Here is a 22,506-nt window from a genome sequence, read left to right on the forward strand (position 1 = left end):
GAGCCATTGGCACAGCCACCTCCTGTGGGTTTCCGTCTGCCAGCGGTGAGGGTGCAGCCTGGAATGTTCTGGGAACTGGGAAATCTGCTGCACCAAGGATGGAGCTGCGTGAGTCTGTGACCAGGGCTGACACCCTGGGAGACTGCTGGGCTCGACTAGAGGACTGCAGCAACTGACAGAGTGAGAGGACACGGTCTTAAGCTGAGTCAAGGGAAAAGGAGGTTGGATATTAGTAAAAAACTTTTTATGGAAAGAGTGATAAAGTACTGGAATGGTCTGCCTGGGGAGGTGGTGGAGTCACCATCCCTGGATGTGTTAAAAAAAAAAGACTGGATGTGGCACTCAGAGCCATGGTTTAGTTGAGGCGGTGTTAGGGCATGGGTTGGACTCGATGGTCTTGAAAGTCTCTTCCAAGCCTGTGATTCTGTGACTAAAGCCGGACTTTACTCAGGGCTTTAATGTCCTTTTTACCACGCTGACTCCCTGTGTGCTCCGGGAGGGACCGCTGCCTGCAGAGGAATCCCTGTGCCGTGGGGTTGGCACAGTGCTCAAGGCCTGGGAGGTGCATGGAGAGGAGGAGCAGCCCCACTGGAAAAACGCAGCAGCCTGCGCCGCCGAGGAACGCTGCCTCAGCGGCGCAGTGTTTGCAGCTCTGAGCTCCTCCTGAGTGACTCCGGGCTGCTGGTGTCAGCCCGCTTTCTGTCTGCTGCATGACACGGGCTGCCTCAGCCCCGACAGCGGCCCGTGACAGCTGACAGATGGCTGCGGAGCCGCGCGCAGGCAATCTCTGCCTCTCGGCGTCGCAGCGATAGCCGGCTTCCTCCGGAGCATTATTTAGGATACTCTTATTGTGCACAGACTCATTAGATGCAAAACGTCCTGCCAGTCAGCTTCCCCCTGCTCCTTCACGGCTGTCACGCCGCAGCCCGGCGCTGGTGGCAGGTGACGCTGACGGACAGGGGGACTGCAGTCAGCGCAGCCCCAGCAGATTCCCATCGGCACGCCACTCATGCGAGGAAAGGGCCCGAGCGGGAAGCCTGGCCCGCTGCTGCCGCGGGTGTGCCGCTCCGTGCTGCGCTCCTGGATGCGCAGCTGCCAGGTGAGAGCCGGGCTCGCGGCCCGGCGCAGCCGCCGCTGCTGCTCAGAACAACTTTTCAAGGAGCTGTCTGCTGCAGTATTAATTTTTCCAGTGCTTGCTTACCCAGGTAATTATGAGATAAGACGATTGCGTTTCATTTGCCTCAGCCAGCCTTCTGTTTTCTCGGGCATTATCAGGAAAACAACTGATTGCTCATCAATACAAACAAAACGCTGGCGCTAAGCTGCCGTGCTCCCTACAAAATTCTGGGAGGAGAAGCGCTACAATAGGAAGCTTCAATCAGGGAATGTTTTGTAAGGAACAGATAAAGGACAATCTTCGGCTGATACCACAGGTGTGGTGCCACTACAAAGTTGCAGGGGAAATTTATTCAAGTCACAGATTTTACTGAGAGGAACGACAACAGAAAACGGCTTAACAGCAGCCGAGTGAGGATAAGAATAATGAGAGACACGATATTGGGTTAATTTGTTCTACAGAGCATTAGCCGGGTACCGTGGCTCCCCAAACGGGCGGCATTGACTCCACAAGCACCGCTGAGATTCTGTTATTTTTGTTAAATAACTGCTCCCCAGCCCCGGCCCCGCGGCCGCCCTGCTAAGGGAGCTGGTGTGCGGCGATGGGACGCGGCAGAGCAAACCCCACCTCGTGTTAATCCCGTTTAATTCCCGGCTGTTTAATTCCATTTTGGCGCCGTCAGACGGCCATAAATTAACAGTATTTGCTTATGCCGCGGGCAGAGCGAGGGGACGGGGCTCTGTGCCTCGTGCCGCTCTCACGCATCACACGGAGCCCTTCCCCACTGGAAGCGTCCCCTCGGAGGGCACAGGGCAGCCGTGCCCTGAATCGCTCCAGTTGTTGCCAAACGCGGGACCAGTCGAAATTGTCTGAAGTCGGGATGTTCTTTAACGTAAGATCTTTGTAGACTTTCACACAGAGACCTAATTAGTGCACCCCTTCCTCAAGGACACCCTGGAACTAGCAGGCTTTAAGGGTGTAGCAAATGCAGATGTTGATGCCTACGTGTACCTTCCTAACTTGGCAAAACACCCCAATTCCGTGTGCCCTACAGCAGAACCGTGTTCGTTGTAACACTAAAATCCACACCCGTAGGTCAAAAAGAGGTGCAGGGCCTCCCCCTGAGCATGTGGGAGAGTTGGCTGTACTTTCATGTGGGAAGTACTGATCAATCCTAAATGAGGGGCTGTGCTCGGTAAATTGCCAGCTCTGGATTTCTGAGTATAAATAATGGTGTTGGAAGTCTGGCTGGTTGTGCTGCATTTAGGGCTGGAATAAATAATCCGTGTCTCTCTTAATTACCGACTTGTTGGGAAACACTGCCGTGTGTTCACAGCCTAAAGCACCCCACAGCAGCACCTCACGCTTGCTTTTTAACAGGGTGCTGAGGGAGGACGATTCTCCTGCTACACCGCTCGTTTAGGCTGTTTCTGAAGGGAAGATCACAAGGAACACTTTTGTGTCTCGGCTGAGCGTGAGGGCGGCAGCTGGGCTGTCTCAGAAGTCAGCCGTCGCTCAGCTTCGCTTTTCCTCCTGCATATCGTTTTTTGTGCCCTCAGGCTTTGCTTTTCCCCTCTGGGTGTCCCTTTCGTGCCCCAGGAGCTGTCCGGACGCGCTTTAGGGGGATCGTCCCCTCACGCCCCCCGCTTCCCCTCAGGCCGCCATCGCTGCGCCCTCAGCCCGCACCCAAGATGGCGGCGGCGGCGCCACGCTCGCGCGCCCCACGTGACCGCCCGCCCCCGCCCGCCGCCCTTCCCGGCGTGCCCCGCGCCGCCCCCCGACCCCGGAAGTGCCGCCGGTGCCTCTCGCCGCGGCCCGTCCCGCGCCCGCCATGGGGGTCCCGGCCTTCTTCCGCTGGCTCAGCCGCAAGTACCCCTCCATCATCGTCAACTGCATCGAGGAGAAGGTGAGCCGGCCGCCCGGCACGGCACCGGGGCTCGGCGGGGCGGGCGCGGGGGCTCGGTGCCGAGAGGCCGCCGTGCCCCCGAGGGCCGCCCCGGGGCCTTTCCAAGGCGGGCGGGTGGCTGGGCTGGGGCTTTGTCTGGCTTTGTTTGGGGTGTTGTTTAGGATTTGGGAAGGCTCGGGGGTTTTGGGGGCTTTTCCCGGGCTCTCCGTGCCGGTGGGAGCGGCGGCGGAGCGGGGGGAGTTCTCCCAGCGGCCGGATCGGTGCGGCGGGCGCGCCGGGGCGCTCCCGGCAGGAACGGGCACGTGGAGGGCCGGGAATGGGCGGCGGGGCCGGGAATGGGAGGAAGGGTGGCAATGGGGCCTCTCCTCGCCCCTGCCCTTCTCCGGCCGGTCCGCTGGAGCCGCGGGGCCTCCGCACGGCCCCGGCTGCCGCCCGCAGCGGGGCGGCCCGTGGCGCTGCCGCAGCGGGGACAGCGGGAGTGCCCGCTCGCTGCTGTTTCTCCGGTGTTTGTCACGCTCCCCGCTGTTCCACAGCTGGCTCTTTGGGGGTCCGAAGCCGCGGGCAGGCTCGCTGGGAGCAGGGCAGCGCTTACGCCGAGCCCGTGCTTGCGCTGCTCGGCGGGAGCAGCCCCGGCGGGGTTTGGCCCGGTGCCGGTGGCTCCCAGGTCAGGATGAACTCGGGTTTGTCCCGGTGCCGGTGGCTCCCAGGTCAGGATGAGCTCCCCGAGCAGGGAGCTGATATTTCCAAAGGCATTCTGTAAGTCTGGCTCTCCATGGCTGCAGCAGCAGCAGCAGGTTTCAGCGAAGGCTCTGGCACAGGGCTCCTCGCTCAGGTGCCTTTCCAGGCAGTGCTGCAGCTGAAGTGATGTTTATTTGGGTTTTTTCGGGCTGGTTCCTCCTTGCGGGCACGGGGGTGGTGTTGTGCCATCCCGGGGGACACACGGGAGGGGACAGGGACCATGTGGGCTCTCCCTTCAGCAGCAAGTTTCGAGCTGGTGGATTTACTGTGCCCTGAGCGCGGCAGGTTCTCCTCCTCAGGCCCAGCTCGAGCCTTCCCGAGGAGGCAAACCCTGCAGTTCTTGCTCCCCGAGCTGCTTTTCCCCTCGGCTTGTCCAGATAATTCGTGTTCTGTTCTGCTGGCCTGTGCTGGCTGCGTTCTGCCCTCCCCTCTCGCAGGTTCGGAGGGCTCAGGGAGCGTGCTGGGTCTGTCTGCTGCTCCTGCCGAGGTGTGCTCACCTTGGGGAGCGTGCTGGGTCTGTCTGCTGCTCCTGCCGAGGTGTGCTCACCTTGGGGAGCGTGCTGGGTCTGCCTGCTGCTCCTGCCGAGGTGTGCTCACCTTGGGGAGCGTGCTGGGTCTGTCTGCTGCTCCTGCCGAGGTGTGCTCACCTTGGGGAGCCCCTGCAAGGGGCTGCAGGGTGGGAGCCCGGCGGAGGAGCTGAGGGACAGCGGGCTGAGCCCTTCCATGTGCGGCTGCACGTGTGCCCTGCCTGCAGCAGGCCCTGCAGCTCTGCTTTTCCAGGACTTTCTGTCTCCCACTTTCAGGCAGGCCCCCTTGAAACCGTGAGCTGCTGCTGTGCTTTGGTCACAGCTGGGATTTCAGGCCCTCTCAGCCAGCTGGGAGGTTTGCTTTACCCATCGCTGCGAGAAGTGAGTTTTTAGTGGGGGATAATTAAGGTCCAAGAATCTGTCTGGGAATTTTTATAGAAAAAAAGGGGGGCTGTAAGCTTAACAGTTTCCCTTAATGCTGAGCTCTAGCAGCACTGGCTCTTCCAGTGTCTGCACCAAACTCCTGGATGTGACCTGTCCTGAGGCTCTGGGAACCTCGGTTTAGGTTCCCTTTAAGATAACCCTTTAAGAGCTGTCATTGAAAAGCAGCCACAATTTAAACAGCAATTACATCTGTAACACTTTGGGGCAGTTCTCTCCAAGAGCAGATTTGCCTTTTTCAGCGCATTTGTAAATGATCTCTGTGTGATCAAAACCAAGGTTTGTGTAGCCCTGGTTTTTCTGATTGTGTGTCCCCTTTTTCAGTCTTTAATAACTGAGCTTGTACCAGCTGAAGTTCTTTATTAAAATAAGTGGAAAGACACAACAAATTCCTTGAGCTGGATTTGCCGTAAGTGAAGTGTCAGCTCCCGCTGTCCTCATCCACATTGCCTTGTTCCCACTCAAGAGCACGTTGCAATTACAGCCAGGACAGCACATGGATAGAGCATATTCATTAACATTTTTTTATATTCAAATCTGGCCATAAATCTGAGAGTGGACTTAGGACAGCAGGGAGAAGCTGTGGTTTGTCTTACTGTCGATGAATTTAAGCTTCTCTCACGATGTAATCAGCTCCGTGTGTGTTTTAGGATTGCTGTAAATCTCTCTAATCAGAAATTTTGTATCTCCCAGTAGCTTGTCTCTTTGAAATATTGAAAAGTTGATCCTTGTTCTCTTACCTTGCTAGATTAATCAGATTTAAGAAAAAGAAATAATCTCCTTCTTAAGCTGAGCAGGAAGAATGAGAGGAAGATCTTGAAGATAATAAAAAATCCAGGAGAGAATATTCTTAATCAAATGGCTAGGAATTAATAAAGCTGCAGCTAAAGTATCATGTTTGAAGGTCTGTTTTCAATGGCTTCAAAAGAGGCCGTGGATGAGGAGTGAGCAGTTTAGTTATATCACAAGAGATATCGCTTCCAGATACTCCAGCCTTCCTTCCACACGGCCGCTGCACGAGAGCCCCGCTGGGTCTGGGGAGGGGGGTCCTTTTCTGCCTCACAGAGCTGGGATTCCTTCTGAATCCCACTTAGCTCGGGACAGAGGGTGGCTGGGATCAGGGAGAGTCCAGGGGGGTAGCCCAGAGGAAGGGACAGTGCTTGCACCCACACTTTGTTTGTGCTGACATTTGAGGGTGTGTCTGGAGAGCAGACGGTGCCTGGGGGTGGCCTCTGTCAGGATAAGTGTGCCAAACGTAAATGCCAAATCAAGACTTCAGAGGGTTCCACTTTGGGGCTGTAATTACCAAATCAAGACTTCAGAGGGTTCCATTTTGGAGGTAAGAAGCCAGCTAGTCCTGCTGCTGCTTTAAAGAGGAAAGTTGTCCAAAGCTGATGGTGTGCTCTGTAAGTTTTGGGTTTTCTTTCCCTCTGAATCCCCATCAGATGTGGGGAACTCGCTCAGGGAGTGCAGGCAGTCTGCAGACAGGAGCTGAGGGGAGGGCTTGGAGCTCCATGTGATGGGAGAGCCAGCACTATCCCGGTTTTCCTCCATCCCAGGCAATCCTGTGACCGCAGCCTTTACCTCACACCATTCCATTCACTTTTAAACTTGGCTTTATGCCCAGCTGTACAGGAGCACAGTTTGTTCCGCCTCTGGGTGTGTTATAACCCATTCCAGCCAGAATTCCTCTGACAATCATCAGGTTTTCCCTTGCTCAGCTGCTGTCTCTTCTGTGCTCTTGGGGTTTAGTCCGTGTGAGTTCCGCCTGTAGCTGGTGGAAGGGAGAACCAGTGTTGTTAATTGCCTTTTGGCCAAACTAACCACAAAACCAAACCACAAACCCAACAGCAACGAAGGCCCAAACAAAACAGACCTGCAGTTATGGTGAGGAAACAGAAGTGCCCGTGCTTGTGGAGGATGTTGAAGAATCTGCTGCTGCAGCAGTCCAGGCACAGAGGTGGCTCTAGGTGGTTTAGGATGAAGAAATAATATGAGATATGGGAACTTCTCTTGTCAGCAGAAATAACTAACTCTGCCATAAGCCACCATCATGTTTTCTGGTTAAAAACAACTATGGAAGGAAGTGCTGTCTAACAGTGAAAAGTGCAGTTGCAGGTAATGTGGGTGCTTATTGCTGTCTTTTTCCTCTGCTGCCACTCAAACCACAGCAGGCTGTCCTGAGTCTGTGCATTAATAGCTGCCAGTAATTAGTGCTGACACCCTTGTCCCCTGTGCTTCCCCAGGCCAAGGAGTGCAACGGTGTCAAGGTGCCCATTGACACCAGCAAGCCCAACCCCAACGAGGTGGAGTTCGACAACCTCTACCTGGACATGAACGGCATCATTCACCCCTGCACACACCCAGAGGACAAGTAAGGCTCTTTGCAGTGACACTTCTCTTTGCTGGCAGCGTTTCAGCCCTTAAGTGGAATGCTCTGCGTTTCAGGCCGGCGCCCAAAAACGAGGATGAGATGATGGTGGCGATTTTTGAGTATATCGACAGGATCTTCAACATTGTGAGGCCGAGGAGGCTCCTTTACATGGCCATAGATGGAGTGGTGAGTAGGGACACTAGTAGGGGTGTCCTGCTGGAGAACCCTCACCTCCCCTCAGGACACAGAATCACCCAGTGCTTTGTGCTGGAAGGGACCTTAAAGATGGCCTGCTTCCAGCCGGGCAGGGACACCTTCCCCTGGCACAGGCTGCTCCATCCCAGCTGCCCAGCAGCAGGTCTGATGAGAGCTCAGCTCTTGGCAGTGGCTTGTGACCCAAAGCAGCTCTCAGGACAGGAGAGATTGTCTGGATGCAAAACGTGACCCCAGCCCTCCTGGACTTCTTTTAGGCTCCGCGTGCCAAAATGAATCAACAGCGCTCCAGGAGATTCAGAGCCTCCAAGGAGGGAATGGAAGCTGCCGAGGAGAAGCAAAAAATCCGACAAGAAATTCTGGCTAAAGGTAGGGCAGCGGCCTCATGGGAGGCTTTTCCACGAGAATCCCCTTGTTTGCTCACCTCTGTGAGGCTTAGGGAGAAGGGCTGTGTGTGCGTTGCTGGGAGAAGGGCAGAACAAACCTGGGGAAAGCTTGGGTCTGTGTTTTCCAAAGTTAAGAACTGAGACAAAACAAAATGTCATCTTTTCTTCTTTGGTCTGCTGCCTGAAATGAGTTTGTGCTGAGTGCTCTTAATTCCTTTTGAAAATAAATTGAACAGAAGAGCAGGGATAGATGCAGTGAGAAACAACCAAAACCCTTCTGGAAGGAAGTACGCGTTTGTAGGGCTTGATGAAAGGAGGATTGAGGCTTAAAAGCAGGGATCAGATGGAAATACTCCTGCACAGAGATAATAAACTGCCAGCAAGGGGAGTTACTTGACAGTGGAAACTCTCAATTCAGCGAGGAAACAAAAGTCAGAGCAACTTTGAGGGTGGTGGTGACCCAGCTGGAGTGAGAGGGGAGTGTGTTGCTGCTGGCTGGGCTTTGAAATCACCTTGCTGAAGTAACACTGTTTGTAAACGTGGTAACACCTGTAGGATGGAGATAACACAGTGGCAAGAGTTGGTGTGGTTTTGTGGGAAATTTATGAAATGAATTGGTTTCAGGGAGTTAGTTATTCCCAGGGGAGCTGTTGGGGGTTTTTCTGTGCAGAAATGTTGGCAGTGGTCCATCTGGGTGTAACTCTGCTCTCTGTTTGTGTCGCTCCAGGTGGCTTTCTGCCTCCGGAGGAGGTGAAGGAGAGGTTTGACAGCAACTGTATCACCCCGGTGAGTGGCCTGGCCCTGAACCCAGCAATTGCAGGGGCTGAACGTTGGTTTAATTCCTTTCCTTCCAACCCTCTGCAGGGAACCGAGTTTATGGACAATCTTGCTAAATGCCTCCGCTATTACATCGCTGACCGCTTGAACAGCGACCCGGGCTGGAAGAACCTGACGGTGAGTTTCCCACTCTCACACTCGAGGGAGATGAAGGAGGTGTTTGGGCTGGGATCCAGTTGAGGAGTAGAAATTGAACAGATTTGGCTCTTGGCCTGGCTGTTAGCAGAGGCCACGTGCACGTCCTGCTGAGGCACGTCCTGAGATCGGTTCCGTGCCGATGGCTCCATCTCCCAGCACCATTTGCTGTCATTTCCTTGCAGGGCTAGCAGCAGGTTTGCTGCTGGAGGCCACAATTCCACCTAATGGGGGACAGGGCTTCAGGAATCATTTTTCTGCTTTTGGGGGCAGTGTGAACATACATTGTAGTTATATCTTTTGCACATTTTGATTCTTTTTCTAATTGCTCTGTCAGCCGGCTGCATTTCCCCTGCTGCTCTAAGGGCAGGCAGTGACAATAACAAGGTGTCGGCTTTCCTGCCTTTCTGGGCTTGCAGGCTGTGCCCGGGCCTTGCCCAGCCCCTGGCTGCCCTGTGTGTGCCAGCCCTGTGCTTGCTGCACACCAGGGGCAGTGCAGGCAGAAATGCAGCTGCCAGTCCTGTGCACACCAGGGGCAGTGCAGGCAGAAATGCAGCTGCCAGCCCTGTGCACACCAGGGGCAGTGCAGGCAGGAGATGCAGCTGCCAGCCCTGTGCACACCAGGGGCAGTGCAGGCAGGAGATGCAGCTGCCAGCCCTGTGCACACCAGGGGCAGTGCAGGCAGGAGATGCAGCTGCCAGCCCTGTGCACACCAGGGGCAGTGCAGGCAGGAGATGCAGCTGCCAGCCCTGTGCCACGAGCTGGCTGTTGAAGTGCTCTCATTAGAGGGCAGTTGGCTCTGCTCGATTCCCCCCTGTCAGACAGGGGTTTAATAGACACTGATTCTCCTCAGGGTGAGGAGGGGGTGATGAGATCTGGGAGTTCTCCTGTGCCCGTTCCATTGCCCTGATAATTTATCAGGACACGTCCAACGCGACGTGATCGCTTCGGTGGAACTTGAATCCGTGTCAGCTTTGGCCTGCAACTGGTAGAGGAGAGTGAAGGTCTCTTCCCTTGCTCCTTGTTTGTAAATAATTTCATCTTAAATCACCATATTTAGCTCGAGCCACAAATTAGAATTTCAAGTATTCATAAGTCAGATGCTGTGTTCCATATATAAGTTACTGGGATTTTTCCTGTGGCAGCATTAATTGTTGCCATGATTTGAATGTTTTTCAGGTTATTTTGTCAGATGCCAGTGCTCCTGGTGAAGGGGAGCATAAAATCATGGATTACATCAGGAGACAAAGAGGTAAAATTCCAATTCATGTGGACATTTTGTTTGAGGTTAGGATATGCTCAGTAATAACTTATTTTGCATAACTTTAACAAAATGTAATTTTCTTTTGTGCAGCTCAGCCAAACCACGACCCAAACACTCACCACTGTCTGTGTGGGGCTGATGGTGAGTTCTCTCTTGCTTGTGCTTCCTGGGCAATCACATAAGCATCTTGCTTGAGGCAGAATCCACTCTGCTTCTAAACATTTATTTTTTAAAGAAAAACAACCCAAAACTTGATGATGTTTATCCTTACTCACATTTTGTTCTTCTCCCTTGCTTGGTAGCTGATCTGATCATGCTTGGCTTAGCTACACACGAACCAAACTTCACCATCATTCGGGAAGAGTTCAAACCAAACAAACCCAAGCCATGTGCTCTCTGTAACCAGATGGGGCATGAGGTTAAGGATTGCCAAGGTCTGCCCAGAGAGAAACAAGGAAAGGTAAGAATTTTGCTATTTCTAGGATTTTTTTTAATCTGCGGTGTATGAGGAGATTCTCAGATTGGTTTTGCTGTTGGTTTTAGCTGAGGCAAGGTGCAAATTGTTGCTGGGAATACCTAGCTTTCCCCTTGGAAGTAAGAATAGAGAAGTGTCATGCCAAGCCTGATATCCACACTTGTGGTGTTTCGTTGTTTGGGGTTTGTCCCGCAAACACCCGGTAACTGAAGAGGCGGGCAAAGCAGCAAACACAGCCTTGGCACAAGGGCTGGGGAGCCTGTGCTTGGGTCTCTCTCAACTCCTCCTGAAGCAAGCCCTGCAGGTGGGGCTGGGGAGGCTCTGGGATGCCCTTGGACCTGATGGCAGCCCCCTCTGCTTTCAGCACGATCAGTTTGCCGACACGCTGCCGGTCTCGGAGCAGGAGTTCATCTTCATCCGCCTGTGTGTCCTGCGAGAGGTGAGCTGCAGCAGCTGCTGCCTGCAAATACCATCCACACCCCGTGCACTGCTCTCTGAGCTCCCTTTGCTTGTGTGTGTATTGCAGTACCTGGAGAGAGAGCTCACCATGGCCAGCCTGCCTTTCACTTTCGATTTTGAAAGGAGTGTCGATGACTGGGTCTTCATGTGCTTCTTTGTGGGGAATGACTTCCTCCCCCATCTGCCATCTCTGGAGATCAGGTAGATGAGAATCCATTTTCTCTTCCTGCAAGAACAGCTCCTGTGCTTTTCACTCCCAGGAGTCTCACCCTGTGGTCTGTGTTTAGGGAGGGAGCGATCGATCGCTTGGTTAACATCTATAAAAACGTGGTGCACAAAACCGGGGTGAGAGTTTTCCCTTTTCCTTTCAAAATGCTGGGGCTTTGCCACAGAACGGGCTTGCTTTCAACTCTGTTCTCCTCTGACCTGCAGGGCTACCTGACTGAGAGTGGCTTTGTGAACCTGCAGCGGGTCCAGATGATCATGCTGGCTGTCGGGGAAGTCGAAGACAGTATTTTCAAAAAGAGGAAAGATGACGATGTAATTTTTTTGTTGTTGTCCTGACATTCTTGGAGTTTGGTTTTAATCACTTTTAGCCAGAGACACTCCTTTAAGAGAATAAGAAAAAGGAAAAAAAAAAAACCCCAAATTTTCATTTTCTTTGTTTCAATCTCTGGGGAATTCTTCCAGGCTCAAAAAAAGAACTTTGTGCTTCCAGCTGAGTTTATTTTCCTGGAAATGCCACTTTGATGTTCTAAGTCTACAGTTGGCCCAGGAGTAACAGAATAAGAAATACCCTTCCTAACAATAAAAATAGTTTTCCTATTTCTAAGACTGTAATGTCTCTCTGACATTTGTTTTGGGCAGGGGTCTGCGTGCTTTGACACTGCTGTCACCCCCCGAGTAAGGCTGCAGCTAAATTTAGCAGATCATTGAAATCACTACCAAACTTCTGGGGCTTTGAGCTTTGGGTTTTTCCCCCATAGATTTTCAGGGTAGGGTAGAAAATTCCATCCCATTTCTGTTGGGTTTACAGACACAAGGATTGACCCCTGTCTCAGAACATTCCCTATTAACTTGTGGCACAGTCAGTTGAGGATGATAATGAAACCATTTGCCAAGGAATCTGTGTCCTTGACTGACTTTATTTCCCTTTGTTCTTCATTTAGGATAACTTTAAAAGACGGCAAAAGGAGAAAAGGAAGAGATTGAAGGTAAGTGAATTCCTTATTCAGCGAAGAAACTAGCGAGAATTTAAATGTCTGCTTTAGTTTTGGGATTTTTTTGGCTTGGGAACTGCAGCTGTAATCGTGGTGTTTGCTGGCCTGTGTGTAAACTGTTTCAAAGTTTAAAAAATTTAAATGGGGCTGATTTTTTTATTTTTTTTTTCTATTCAGTATTTGGAAAATGTGCCTCTGTACATTCATTTCCCCGTAACGTTCACCTGGAAACCGTGGGAGAGCCCCACCCCGTGCCGGGGGAGATCGCACAGCTCTTTCAGCAGCCTCCTGTGTTTATCTTGCAGAGGGATCAGCCTTCCTTTATTCCTGGTGGCCAGTTCTCCCCTCAAGCCCTGGGAAATCGATCCAGCCCTCAGGCAATCTGTAACCCTCGACAAGCTGCCTTTGAGATGAGGATGCACGACAGGCAGAACTCTGTGAGTAGATGTTCAGAGGAAGGAAACAATCGCAGCCCCTGCTACTCCAGGCACCTTCTTCTCTGCCTCCTCGAGTTTTCCTGAAAAGCTGATGCCTCAAACATTATTATTCAAGGAAGTGGCTTTTAATAGCTGGTTTTTCTAAGCCTGCTTAGATTGTCTTCTTCGTTTCTGCTTGGAATGATGCTTTTCCCTGGGGAAGGGAGGAACTTGGATGAGGTTTTGGGCAAGGTGTTAGTGAGGGAAAACTGGAAAGAAGTGCTCTGTTGGAAGTTCTGTTAGCTTTAAATAACAATTATGACAAATATTTTCTTTCTGGGTATAAATCTTCATCCAAACACAGCAAACAAATTAAAAGTTCTTTTCATCATAGAGATGTGTGTTCTGTCTCTGAGGTTTAAATACAATGTGCTTTTTCAAGGTATAATTTCTGTCGCTCTTCACTTTTAATGTCAAAACTTTTTTTTTTTTCCCCCTGAGTTACAAAAATCAGTTTCTTTATGGAACAGGAGACATTTCTTTTAGGCTCTAATATTAGATAAATTTGAGAGGAGTTTAAGAGACCAGCTGTGAAAGAACTCGGAGTATTTCTGGCAGTTCTGAGCTGGAAGCACCTTTCTTTCACTAGTGCCACAAAAGGAAGCTGTAACAGCGGCTGCAGTGATGTTCCAGAGCTGGAATATATCCAGAATGGCGTTTTTTTAATCAATCCATGCTGTGTTGTTGATTGCATCCTGTTCTTTCTCAATGCCAGTGCCACCTCTGCTTCTGTGCATCCGTGCCCACCTTTTAACAGGGACGAGGTTTTTCCCTTTCTCCCCTTGCCTTGGATGGGTCACGGCTTGTGCAGCTTTTGCCTGGAGTTTTTTTGGAGCTGAAGAGAAGGCCTGTGATTATCACAGAGCTGTTAATTTTAACTTCAGTTTTAAAAGCCTAATAAATCCTCCTCTTCCCCCGCTTCCCCTATTTATCTGTAATAATTCTGACCCTAGACAACGGCAGCGTCTCCGAACACCAGCCTGACTCCTGATGGCAGCCCGTCCCTGGGAGCAGGAATTAAGAGGAAAGCTGAGGACAGTGACAGTGAACCTGAGCCAGAGGATAATATCAGGTGAATCCATTTTTTGTGGCACTTTGTTAGCAAATTGCCGAGATAGATGCAGCCTAATTAATGCCATTTAGCTCAGTGCAGCGCTGCCTTCGGATGCTTTTCTGTGATCTTTTTATCCAGCGGTAATTAATGTGTGGAGGGTGAGGATATCCAGTAAATTCCAGTGAGCTGGGTGAGCTCTGGCTGCTCCAGCTAAGTGTCCAGATTAGTATGCGTGCAGGTTTGCAGCCTGCGAGCCTCCGCTCCCTCCGAGACCGGCTTGGCGAGACATGCCCTGCTTATGTGAGCGGAATGCTCTGCTCCTGCAGCCTGGCAGCCCGAAGCCCTGCGTGCTCCTGGGCTCCTCCACCTCTGCCTTCTTGCACTGGCTCGGGAGGGCTGAGCCTGGCACGGCTGAGGCAGGAATTTTCTGGGAATTGGCCACCAGGGAGCCTGCGCTGCCCGAGGGTTTCAGTGGAGCTCTCGCTGTTGGAGTCGAGGTGAAGGCCCTGGCAGCAGCTCTTCTGAGAAGTGCAGCCACGGGGGTTTGTTTCCTGTGGAGTCACACCAGGGGTGGACGTGGGGAAGCACTCGGGGTTCTTTCCCTGCGGAGTTCTGGTCGCAGTCATCACAGTGTATTTGTGACACGTGGCCCATCAGCTCTTCCAATATCGCAATTCTTGCTCTCGTTCTTATTTTCTGTCCTGTGTGTGTCTATATCTCAATGAACTGGCTTATTTTTTTTAATTGGGCAAGCAGAATTTTTATATAAAATCATAAATTTTATGGATAAGTGATTCCATCTGATTTCCATCCAAGTGTTAGCAGAGCTGCTAAAAGAAGCTTGAACAGTATGAATGAACTGTGGTGATTCACGAGCAGCAGTGGTTCTGACGGGGTTGGTAATGCCAAGGAAAAGGATGTGCTACATTCAACCACAGTTTTTTAAGCTTTTGTAGCTCAGAATATTTTTTCGTGTTCTTTTCTGAGTGGAAATTAACTCTGTGCTTGCCACTGTAAATATAAAGAGCTGCATTGATGTCCTAGATACAACCACCACGCTGCTTGTGAGAATATAGGCTGTATTTGGAATGACTCTGAAACCAGAACAAATTGTTGCAGTCGGCTACAGATGGGTTTTATCTCACAGAAAAGTGGTTTGAATTTATGCAAGTGTCTGTCTGCCAGGCAGCTCAGAGCCTGCAGATGTTCTTGACTCCATCCCTCAAGCCTTCAGTGCCAGGAGATCTGTCCTTGCTCACCTGCTTTTCTGGAAAACTTGAAGGCATCTCTTGGCTTCCCTGCCTGCTCATCAGCGTGAATCATCTCGGAAGGGTTTAGGAAGCGTCCTGAGCAACTGTCTGGAGGCAAGGGTTGTGCATCCTGCAAGGAATCATAAGTGGATCGTGGCTCTCTCCTAGAGCTCCATACACAGGATTTAGGGCTCTGGCAGACTCTGACCAGTGTCAGCTTAAGGAGACTTCTTGGAGTGGTTTGGGGTAGAATTCTGCGTAAGAGAAGGAATCATGATTGAGGCATGGTGTGGTTTGAGCAGTTTGGGCCTTTGCTGACGTGATGCAGCCGAGCCGAAGGGTGCAGCTGCCCGTGTGTGAAAGAGGAGCCGGGGTTTGTTTTCCCTGCCCCGTCTGCGGACAGACGTGAGGGGGAGCTGTGTGAAGGAAGGAGGGACTGTGGCTGAGGTGGCTCCTGCGCTCCCAGTGTCCCCCTCTGGCCCTGGAAAATCCTGGTCTCTCAGGACCGAGTGTTTGCTTGCCTTTGTATTTGGGGTAGCAGGAAAGCTCTGTCAGCTCTGCCAGCAGTCACGTTTCACTGTTGCTGCCGAGCACCACATTTCCTGCTTTCATTGAAACGTGTACAAACGGCAGCTGGTGGCTGCGTCTCCCACTGTAATTCAGACTGTCAAGGTGCCCATCCGTGTGAAAATCCATGTGTTGTGTTGCAGGCTGTGGGAAACTGGCTGGAAGCAGCGCTACTATAAAAACAAATTCGACGTGGACGCGTCGGACGAGAAATTCCGTCGCAAGGTTGTGCAGTCCTACGTGGAAGGCCTTTGCTGGGTTCTCAGATATTATTACCAGGTACCCAAAGTTTCCTGCCTGAATGTGTTTCGGTCCTGTTTCAGCTCCTTTTGGAAAAGCTGTGGGGTTTTTTTGGAGGTGCAAAACAAACGTGTGCCCGTTCTGTTTGCCACTGGGGGTGCGGATGCAGTTTCACCATCCCCGGAGCTGCCGAGGGAACGGCCAGACGTGGCACTCAGTGCTCTGATCTGCTTGGCAAGGTGGTGTTTGCTCACAGGCTTGGGCCCTGATCTCAGGGGTCTTTCCCAGCCTCAGTGGTTCTGGTTCTCAGGTGCAGTAGCAGCGCTTGTTGGTGCACTGCTGTTTTCCCTTGCCCACAAACAGTGACATTGCGGGTGACTAAATGAGAGAGCCAAGGACAAAGCCTGTGAAATGCCAGCAAGAATTGGCGAGGGACAGAGCTGTCAGTCTCCTCCTAGATTGTGGTGCTGCTCCATGAAGTGTGTTGTGATTGAAGTAATCTGTATCCGATTTAAATCTGTTGATAATTGAGATGTCAGATTGGCAAGAGATTAGTGAGCCATGCTGGGGTTGGTTGCACTGATGGCTAATAAGGAGCTCCGTGCCCTGAAGGCAAAGTCAGTCAGCCTGGCTGTGTGACCTGGGAGCACAATGTGCTCCAGCCATGGAGTTTGTCTGTCTCAGCAGGAATTTGGAGCTTCCACACGGGGCCGTGTTCCCAAAACTTCCTGTTTTTCCTCGGTGGCTGCCAGCTGTCCAGCTGGGAGCACAGGCAGGGCAGATACCCCACGTGCCTACAAAACACAGTTTACAGTAGGTTTTTTCACTCCCCCCCCCCTTGGAACAAAATGGGAATGTGTGCCTTTCCCTCCTGCTCCAACCATTCCTTGAGTTTGTGCTCTGGCTCATGTGTTACGGGGGGATGAAAATCATCGAGCTGAAGGTTTGCAAGTTGTGGTGCAGCTGGTCTGGAGGACAGCTGAGTTCCCCACGTCCTCGTGTGCATGACCTCCTTTTGCAAAGAACAAGATGTCACCTGGATGCCTGGAGAGGTGGGAATTCCCAGGAATTCCGTGGGCTTTTAACCATGCCAGGGTATTTTCCCGCAGCTCTACGTGCCCGTCTGCCTGGCGGGCTGGAAATGAGCCTTCAGGTGAGCTGTAGGTAAGAGTGTCCCCTCCAGTGGTACCAGAGCACAAAACCATCCCAGTCTGTTGTGTGGGGATGGAGCAGCTGGAAAATCGCTCCCTGTCCATATGGAAATGGGCAGGGGGGACTTCAAAATAGGTTTGCTTGAGGATCTTTGTTGGGCCTTTTTTCTTTTCCCCATCATAAAAATGGACTCCAGTAGCTACAGCTGGCTGTCCACAGAACTTGTGCCTTTCTATTCCTACTGAAAGCTAATAATGCAGGGCATGTCCCACTAGAGGGAACATCTGTTTGGAGAGGGGGGGGGGGAAAAAAAATGATGGCAATCCACCTGGCTTTTGAAACATTCTGAGTCTGTCTGAAGGACTGCGGCGAATAATCATAGGTGCTGTAATTTGGTAGCAAAAATATCACTGGAGGAGCCTCGTTGACATTTAATTGTTCAGAACTGGAAGTCAAAACCGTAGTGGGCTTTTGTTTCAAGTGGTGCTGCTAAGAAAAATAGCTGAGGAGGTGAAAGCTTGACTTGGGCCCTCAGGAGCCACGTTTCCTTCGCGAGGTGCACGGTGTTCTGGTGTGTTTTGAGTTTCTTGGCTCCCTCCTCTCCGAGGACACGCTTTGTGTGTTCCCCGCTGCCGGAGGCCGGGGAAGGAGAGGGGAGGAGCAAAGCGCTGCCCCGGGTGTGCAGTGGTGCTGGTGCTGGAGGGAGAAGCACCAGTGAAAGGCAGAATGCTTCTCAGCACAGCTGCAGCAAATGCTCTGCAGGTTTGCCCAGCCAGCAGGGCGTGCTGGGGGTGCCTGCCCCCGCGCCTCCCCGGCCTACGGCGGCATTTTGCCGTGGGAAGCAGGAGTGGAAACTGCTCTCTGCCGTGTTGGCATGTCTGCTGACTGGGCTGCTTGATTTTAATCTGCTGTTCCATCTGACTCTGTGTCTCTCCCCTCCCTGCCCCAGGGCTGTGCATCCTGGAACTGGTATTACCCTTTCCACTACGCTCCCTTTGCCTCGGACTTCGAGGGCATTGCGGACATGCCTTCGGACTTTGAGAAGGGCTCCAAACCGGTAGGGCTCCTGATTTATCCCTTCACCCACTGCCGATCTGCCCTCCCATTCCAAGTGTCCCACACCTGCTTGGCTGCTCTCTCCCAACAGTTCAAGCCTCTGGAACAGCTGATGGGGGTGTTCCCGGCCGCCAGTGGGAACTTCCTGCCGCCGACCTGGAGGAAGCTGATGACAGACCCGGTGAGAATCCCTCAGCTCACCTTGCAGTGCCGTGAGCAGGACCTGCTGCTCCTCACTTCGGGCAGGGGAAATGCTGCAGAGCGGGAGGGAAAGGTTTTGTGAGATTGCAGTGGTTCTTCAAAATCCTTGGAAGTGATTTCTTGGAATTCTGATGACATTTCCCAGCCCTCTTGCACTTCCAGTGGTTTTGTTTCTTACAGAAATCATCCAAAACTCACCTGGGGAGCAGGTAACTTACTCTAATTAGCTCTCCTCCTTATCCTAATTTTTCTCTCCTCCTTAACTTCTTACTTTAAATCTCTGAGTAATGCCCATCCTCACTTTGGGTTTAACTGGCTTTTAATGAATTTTTGGTCCTGTTAGCAGAGACCTTTGTGTTTGGCACCACGTGACATTCTGAGCCCGTGTCAAAGTTGGCTTGAAGGGTGATCTTTGTTTTCTAATTCCAGGAATCAAGCATCATTGACTTCTACCCTGAAGATTTTGCTATTGATTTGAATGGGAAGAAGTATGCTTGGCAAGGTGAAACTTCATATTTTGTTGTTGTTTTTTTTTTTTTAATTTTTAGACATTTGTCTTAAAAACCTGTAAAAATAGAAAGAAATTGGAAAATTTTGTCAGTGAGAAAACACTGCAGCGAGTCACAAAGGTAACTTGTGGTTCTTCTTGTGGAGACAAGTGTTTTACAGCAGGTGTATTTTTGAAAAGAAATTAGTATGAAGAGCAAATTATGGTTCAGTAACTGGTTTTGGATTGGCAATGCTTATTGGTAATTTCAGCAGGCATTCTAGATTTGTTCATTTGTCCTGAGCTAGATTAATCATTCTTCTGTTTTTATCAGCCTCAGTGTGTAATTGTCTTTCGTCTCCTTTGCATTTAATTAATGGATCTTGTTCTGCTCAATCAGTGGCTCATTAGTACTGTGCCAGAAATACCTTGGGGAATATAGAAATATTTTGGAGCACACAAAGAATGGAAAAAGAGCTACAGCATTTATGCAGCTTTCCCTTTCTTTAGAGAATATTAATTCCCAAGGTCTGCCAGACTGTGGCTGGGTGTAATTTACACTGCAGGTAAAGTTTGAGGTTTTCAGCGTGAGTGCAACAGGTTTTGTTTGAATAAAGCCACAGAAAGATCTGACTTCAGAATCATGGTGCTCTAGCTCTTTCTTGGCTAGGGGATCTTTCCAGAGCTTGCCGTGCTGGTGTCTGGTTTTGGGGATGTTGTGTGTTTGTTCAACAAGTGTGAGGAAACACTGGCTTGGTTTCTCCAGGTGTGGCCTTGTTGCCCTTCGTGGATGAGCGACGCCTCAGAGCTGCCCTGGAGGAAGTGTACCCTGACCTCACTCCCGAAGAGAGTAAGAACTGGGGTGTTTTGTTAGGGAATTGGGGTGTTTTGTTAGGGAATTGAGGTGTTTTGTTGGAGAATTGGGGTGTTTTGTTGGAGAATTGGGGTGTTTTGTTGGAGAATTGGGGTGTTTTGTTGGAGAATTGGGGTGTTTTGTTGGAGAATTGGGGTGTTTTGTTAGGAAATTGGGGTGTTTTGTTAGGGAATTGAGGTGTTTTGTTGGAGAATTGGGGTGTTTTGTTGGAGAATTGGGGTGTTTTGTTGGAGAATTGGGGTGTTTTGTTAGGAAATTGGGGTGTTTTGTTGGAGAATTGGGGTGTTTTGTTGGAGAATTGGGGTGTTTTGTTGGAGAATTGGGGTGTTTTGTTGGGGAATTGGGGTGTTTTGTTGGAGAATTGGGGTGTTTTGTTGGAGAATTGAGGTGCTTTGTTGGCACCTATGAATTTCACCATAAATGAACACGGTGTCCTCGAAGTTTGCTTGGTTTGAGTTTATGGCAGCCCCTTCCTCAGGGGGGGCTGCTGGCAATCAGAGCGATCCTCAGCGGATTGGTTTTGTTACACTTGTTCATCTTACAAAGGCCAGTGTTTGTTTCTGCGCTGTACAGAAATAACATCTGCTTCCTGGGGGTAACCTGTGGAGCTGTGGGGGGTTTGGGGTTGGTTTTTATCAGTTCTGATGTATCTGCAGTGTTACTCTGTTCTAAATTCAGCCTTTCTCCTCCAAACACAAGATTCCCATTATTTCACTGTCCTTGGGACCGGGCACGTCCTGCTCTGGGCAGACACCGTCTTTGCCGTGTTCTTAGGGAGCAGTCCTTGCTCCTAAATCCCAGGGAGCAGTCAAAGCTCGCTCCTAAATCCCAGGGAGCAGTCAAAGCTCGCTCCTAAATCCCAGGGAGCAGTCAAAGCTCGCTCCTAAATCCCAGGGAGCCTTGCCTGGTGTGGAGTGTCACCGGGAGAGCGCTGCTGGTTCGCTGCGTTCCTTCCTTCGCTCTCCCCCTGAGCTCTGGCCCCGTTTCCACCCTGCAGGCAGGAGGAACAGCCTGGGCGGTGACGTTCTCTTTGTGGGGAAGCACCATCCCCTGTGTGACTTCATCGTGGAGCAGTACAAGAGCAAGAGCGGCGAGGTGGGTGACGCTTGCTGGGCGGGAGCGGCGAGGGCAGGGCGCAGCTGAACACCCCTTCCTCCGCAGGCAGTGGACATCCCGCCGGAGCTGTGCCACGGCATCCAGGGAAAGCTCACCCTGAACGACAACGCCGTCCTCCCAGACCAGTGAGTGTCCCCTCTGAAGGGCTGCCTCCTGCACTCGGGGCGGCTGCAATGTGCCGTGCCCACGAGGAGCGAGTTACGGCTCCCGGCACGGCCACGCCTGCGCCGCTGAGGCTTCAGAGCAGCCTGTGTTACCTGCAGCGAGCGAAACCTGCATTCCTCTGGCCCCATCTCTTTAACCTCTCAGCCCGGCTTTTAAAGCACTCCAGTGCTTTTGTTTATTTGCTGAGGAATGTTTGTTTGTTTGTCGCTCCGCCTGTGGAAGGCTGCTGTTTATGCGTTCAGTTATTGTTTTATGAGGTGAACAAGGCCTGGGTGATAAAAGCGGTAGTGCTCAGTGGCCTTGCTCAGCAGGGTCACATTTTGGCCTCTCTGCTTCTGTGTGGATGTTAATGTGGGCTGGTGTGACTTCCCATTAGTGCACGTTGCCTGAAAACCCCAAAACTCTGCTTTTTATATGCTAATCTGCATTACATCAGAGAAAAATCCAGGCACCGATAGCTTAGACGTCTTTTGGCTCTGTCCACTTAGTCTGCAGCACTAAAACCAGGGCTGCTCCCAGCTACACATACTAAGAACACTCACATTTTTAGTCTTGTAGAGAATGCATGCAGCCTGGGGAATGATCAGCGTAATCTTCAGCTTGTAGGGGACACCCTCGTTTCTCTGACTGTACAGGGACACAAGCAGGTGTTCAGTGCCCCGTTTGCTTCAAGTGCACAAACACTGGTTTGTTTGGACAGAAAATGGGTATTTCTCCATTCTTGTCATGGTTGTGAAGAACATCACCAAGTCAGAGTTGTTCTTGGAGGGAACAGGGGGAAGAAACCTCTTCTGGCCTCGCCTTCCCGGGACAGACCCTAGAGAATCCCCACACTTCAGCTGCAGAACAGGTGGCATTAAGAAATAAGGATTCAGTCAGTCCAGTGCTTATGGAAGCACTAGGTTTAGGGGAAAAGCAGGTTAACTTTGAAATGAATGTTTTGCAGGCTTAGTTGGCAGAGCAGCAGGTGGTGAGGTGAGGAGAGGAGAGGAGTGTGTTCCCTGGTGTTTTGACAGAGGTTTTTCCCTTCACCAGGGTGGTGCAGTCTCCTGTTCCCATGCTGCGGGACCTGACACAGAACTCTGCAGTCAGGTCAGTAAACTCTGGGCTTTCCTGCAAGGCTGTGCAACTCAAAACACTGCAAACCTCTTGTGATCTGTGCAGTTTTTATCTCCAGAGAGGCACAGCTTGGTTCCAGCAGCACAGCTGTGCAGAGCGGTGGGAGGTGATGCTGAGTTATGCTTTGTCGGGACGCTGCAGGAAGGATGTCCTGAATGGGGATGTAGTTCCTGTGGGTGATGAGTTAAAGGAAGGGTTTGGCTTTTCCATCTGCCGCTGTCACATTGTTCTGTGCCATCCCCTGTTCCTGTGTCACAAGGGTTTTTCCCCCTGTCTTTGGAGGTGGTACGAGCAGTCAGGGCGCCGCTCCTCAGGCTGTGTCACTCGGGATGAGTGTTCCACAGAACCATTATTCTCTTTCCTCGTGGCCTCATTCTTCCTTGGGCCTGGAAAACACGAGTTCCAGCAGGAAGAGTGAGATTATTCTGCTCATCTGTTTGCTTTTAGATTTCACGGTAATAAAGCAGTGATTACCGTTTCATTTTGTTTCCATTATGCGATGAACCTAATCCTCAAACACTTTGTTCCAGCATCTCATTCAAAGACCCACAATTTGCTGAAGACTTTGTTTTCAAGGCTACAGTGTTACCTGGGGCAAAGTAAGTGTCAGCTTTCAAATCATTCAATTCGGATTTATCCGTCTGTGTATTTGCTCCG

At 51.3% G+C, this 22,506-nt stretch overlaps 1 protein-coding gene across 1 annotated transcript in view; it reads left to right on the forward strand.

Annotated features, from left to right (window-relative positions):
* Positions 1 to 2,889: 2,889 nt before the first annotated feature.
* The window catches only part of XRN2 (5'-3' exoribonuclease 2), a 33,023-nt gene continuing 13,406 nt past the window's right edge, over positions 2,890 to 22,506 (forward strand). The window contains exons 1-25 of the mRNA XM_005525487.3: positions 2,890 to 3,023; positions 6,976 to 7,103; positions 7,178 to 7,289; positions 7,574 to 7,685; positions 8,430 to 8,488; positions 8,567 to 8,656; positions 9,854 to 9,926; positions 10,029 to 10,079; positions 10,241 to 10,398; positions 10,778 to 10,852; positions 10,940 to 11,073; positions 11,160 to 11,217; positions 11,305 to 11,412; positions 12,042 to 12,086; positions 12,398 to 12,529; positions 13,522 to 13,640; positions 15,583 to 15,718; positions 17,781 to 17,888; positions 17,979 to 18,068; positions 18,518 to 18,590; positions 19,342 to 19,425; positions 20,447 to 20,544; positions 20,611 to 20,690; positions 21,766 to 21,822; positions 22,380 to 22,448. Of these exons, the coding sequence (XP_005525544.1) occupies positions 2,949 to 3,023; positions 6,976 to 7,103; positions 7,178 to 7,289; positions 7,574 to 7,685; positions 8,430 to 8,488; positions 8,567 to 8,656; positions 9,854 to 9,926; positions 10,029 to 10,079; positions 10,241 to 10,398; positions 10,778 to 10,852; positions 10,940 to 11,073; positions 11,160 to 11,217; positions 11,305 to 11,412; positions 12,042 to 12,086; positions 12,398 to 12,529; positions 13,522 to 13,640; positions 15,583 to 15,718; positions 17,781 to 17,888; positions 17,979 to 18,068; positions 18,518 to 18,590; positions 19,342 to 19,425; positions 20,447 to 20,544; positions 20,611 to 20,690; positions 21,766 to 21,822; positions 22,380 to 22,448 (2,324 nt within the window). The 5' untranslated portion in view covers positions 2,890 to 2,948. The remainder of the gene's footprint in view (positions 3,024 to 6,975; positions 7,104 to 7,177; positions 7,290 to 7,573; positions 7,686 to 8,429; positions 8,489 to 8,566; positions 8,657 to 9,853; positions 9,927 to 10,028; positions 10,080 to 10,240; positions 10,399 to 10,777; positions 10,853 to 10,939; positions 11,074 to 11,159; positions 11,218 to 11,304; positions 11,413 to 12,041; positions 12,087 to 12,397; positions 12,530 to 13,521; positions 13,641 to 15,582; positions 15,719 to 17,780; positions 17,889 to 17,978; positions 18,069 to 18,517; positions 18,591 to 19,341; positions 19,426 to 20,446; positions 20,545 to 20,610; positions 20,691 to 21,765; positions 21,823 to 22,379; positions 22,449 to 22,506) is intronic.

This window comes from Pseudopodoces humilis, chromosome 3, assembly GCF_049639895.1.
Source record: "Pseudopodoces humilis isolate 2021_Gansu_Grassland_sample_001 chromosome 3, ASM4963989v1, whole genome shotgun sequence".
Lineage (NCBI taxonomy): Eukaryota > Metazoa > Chordata > Aves > Passeriformes > Paridae > Pseudopodoces > Pseudopodoces humilis.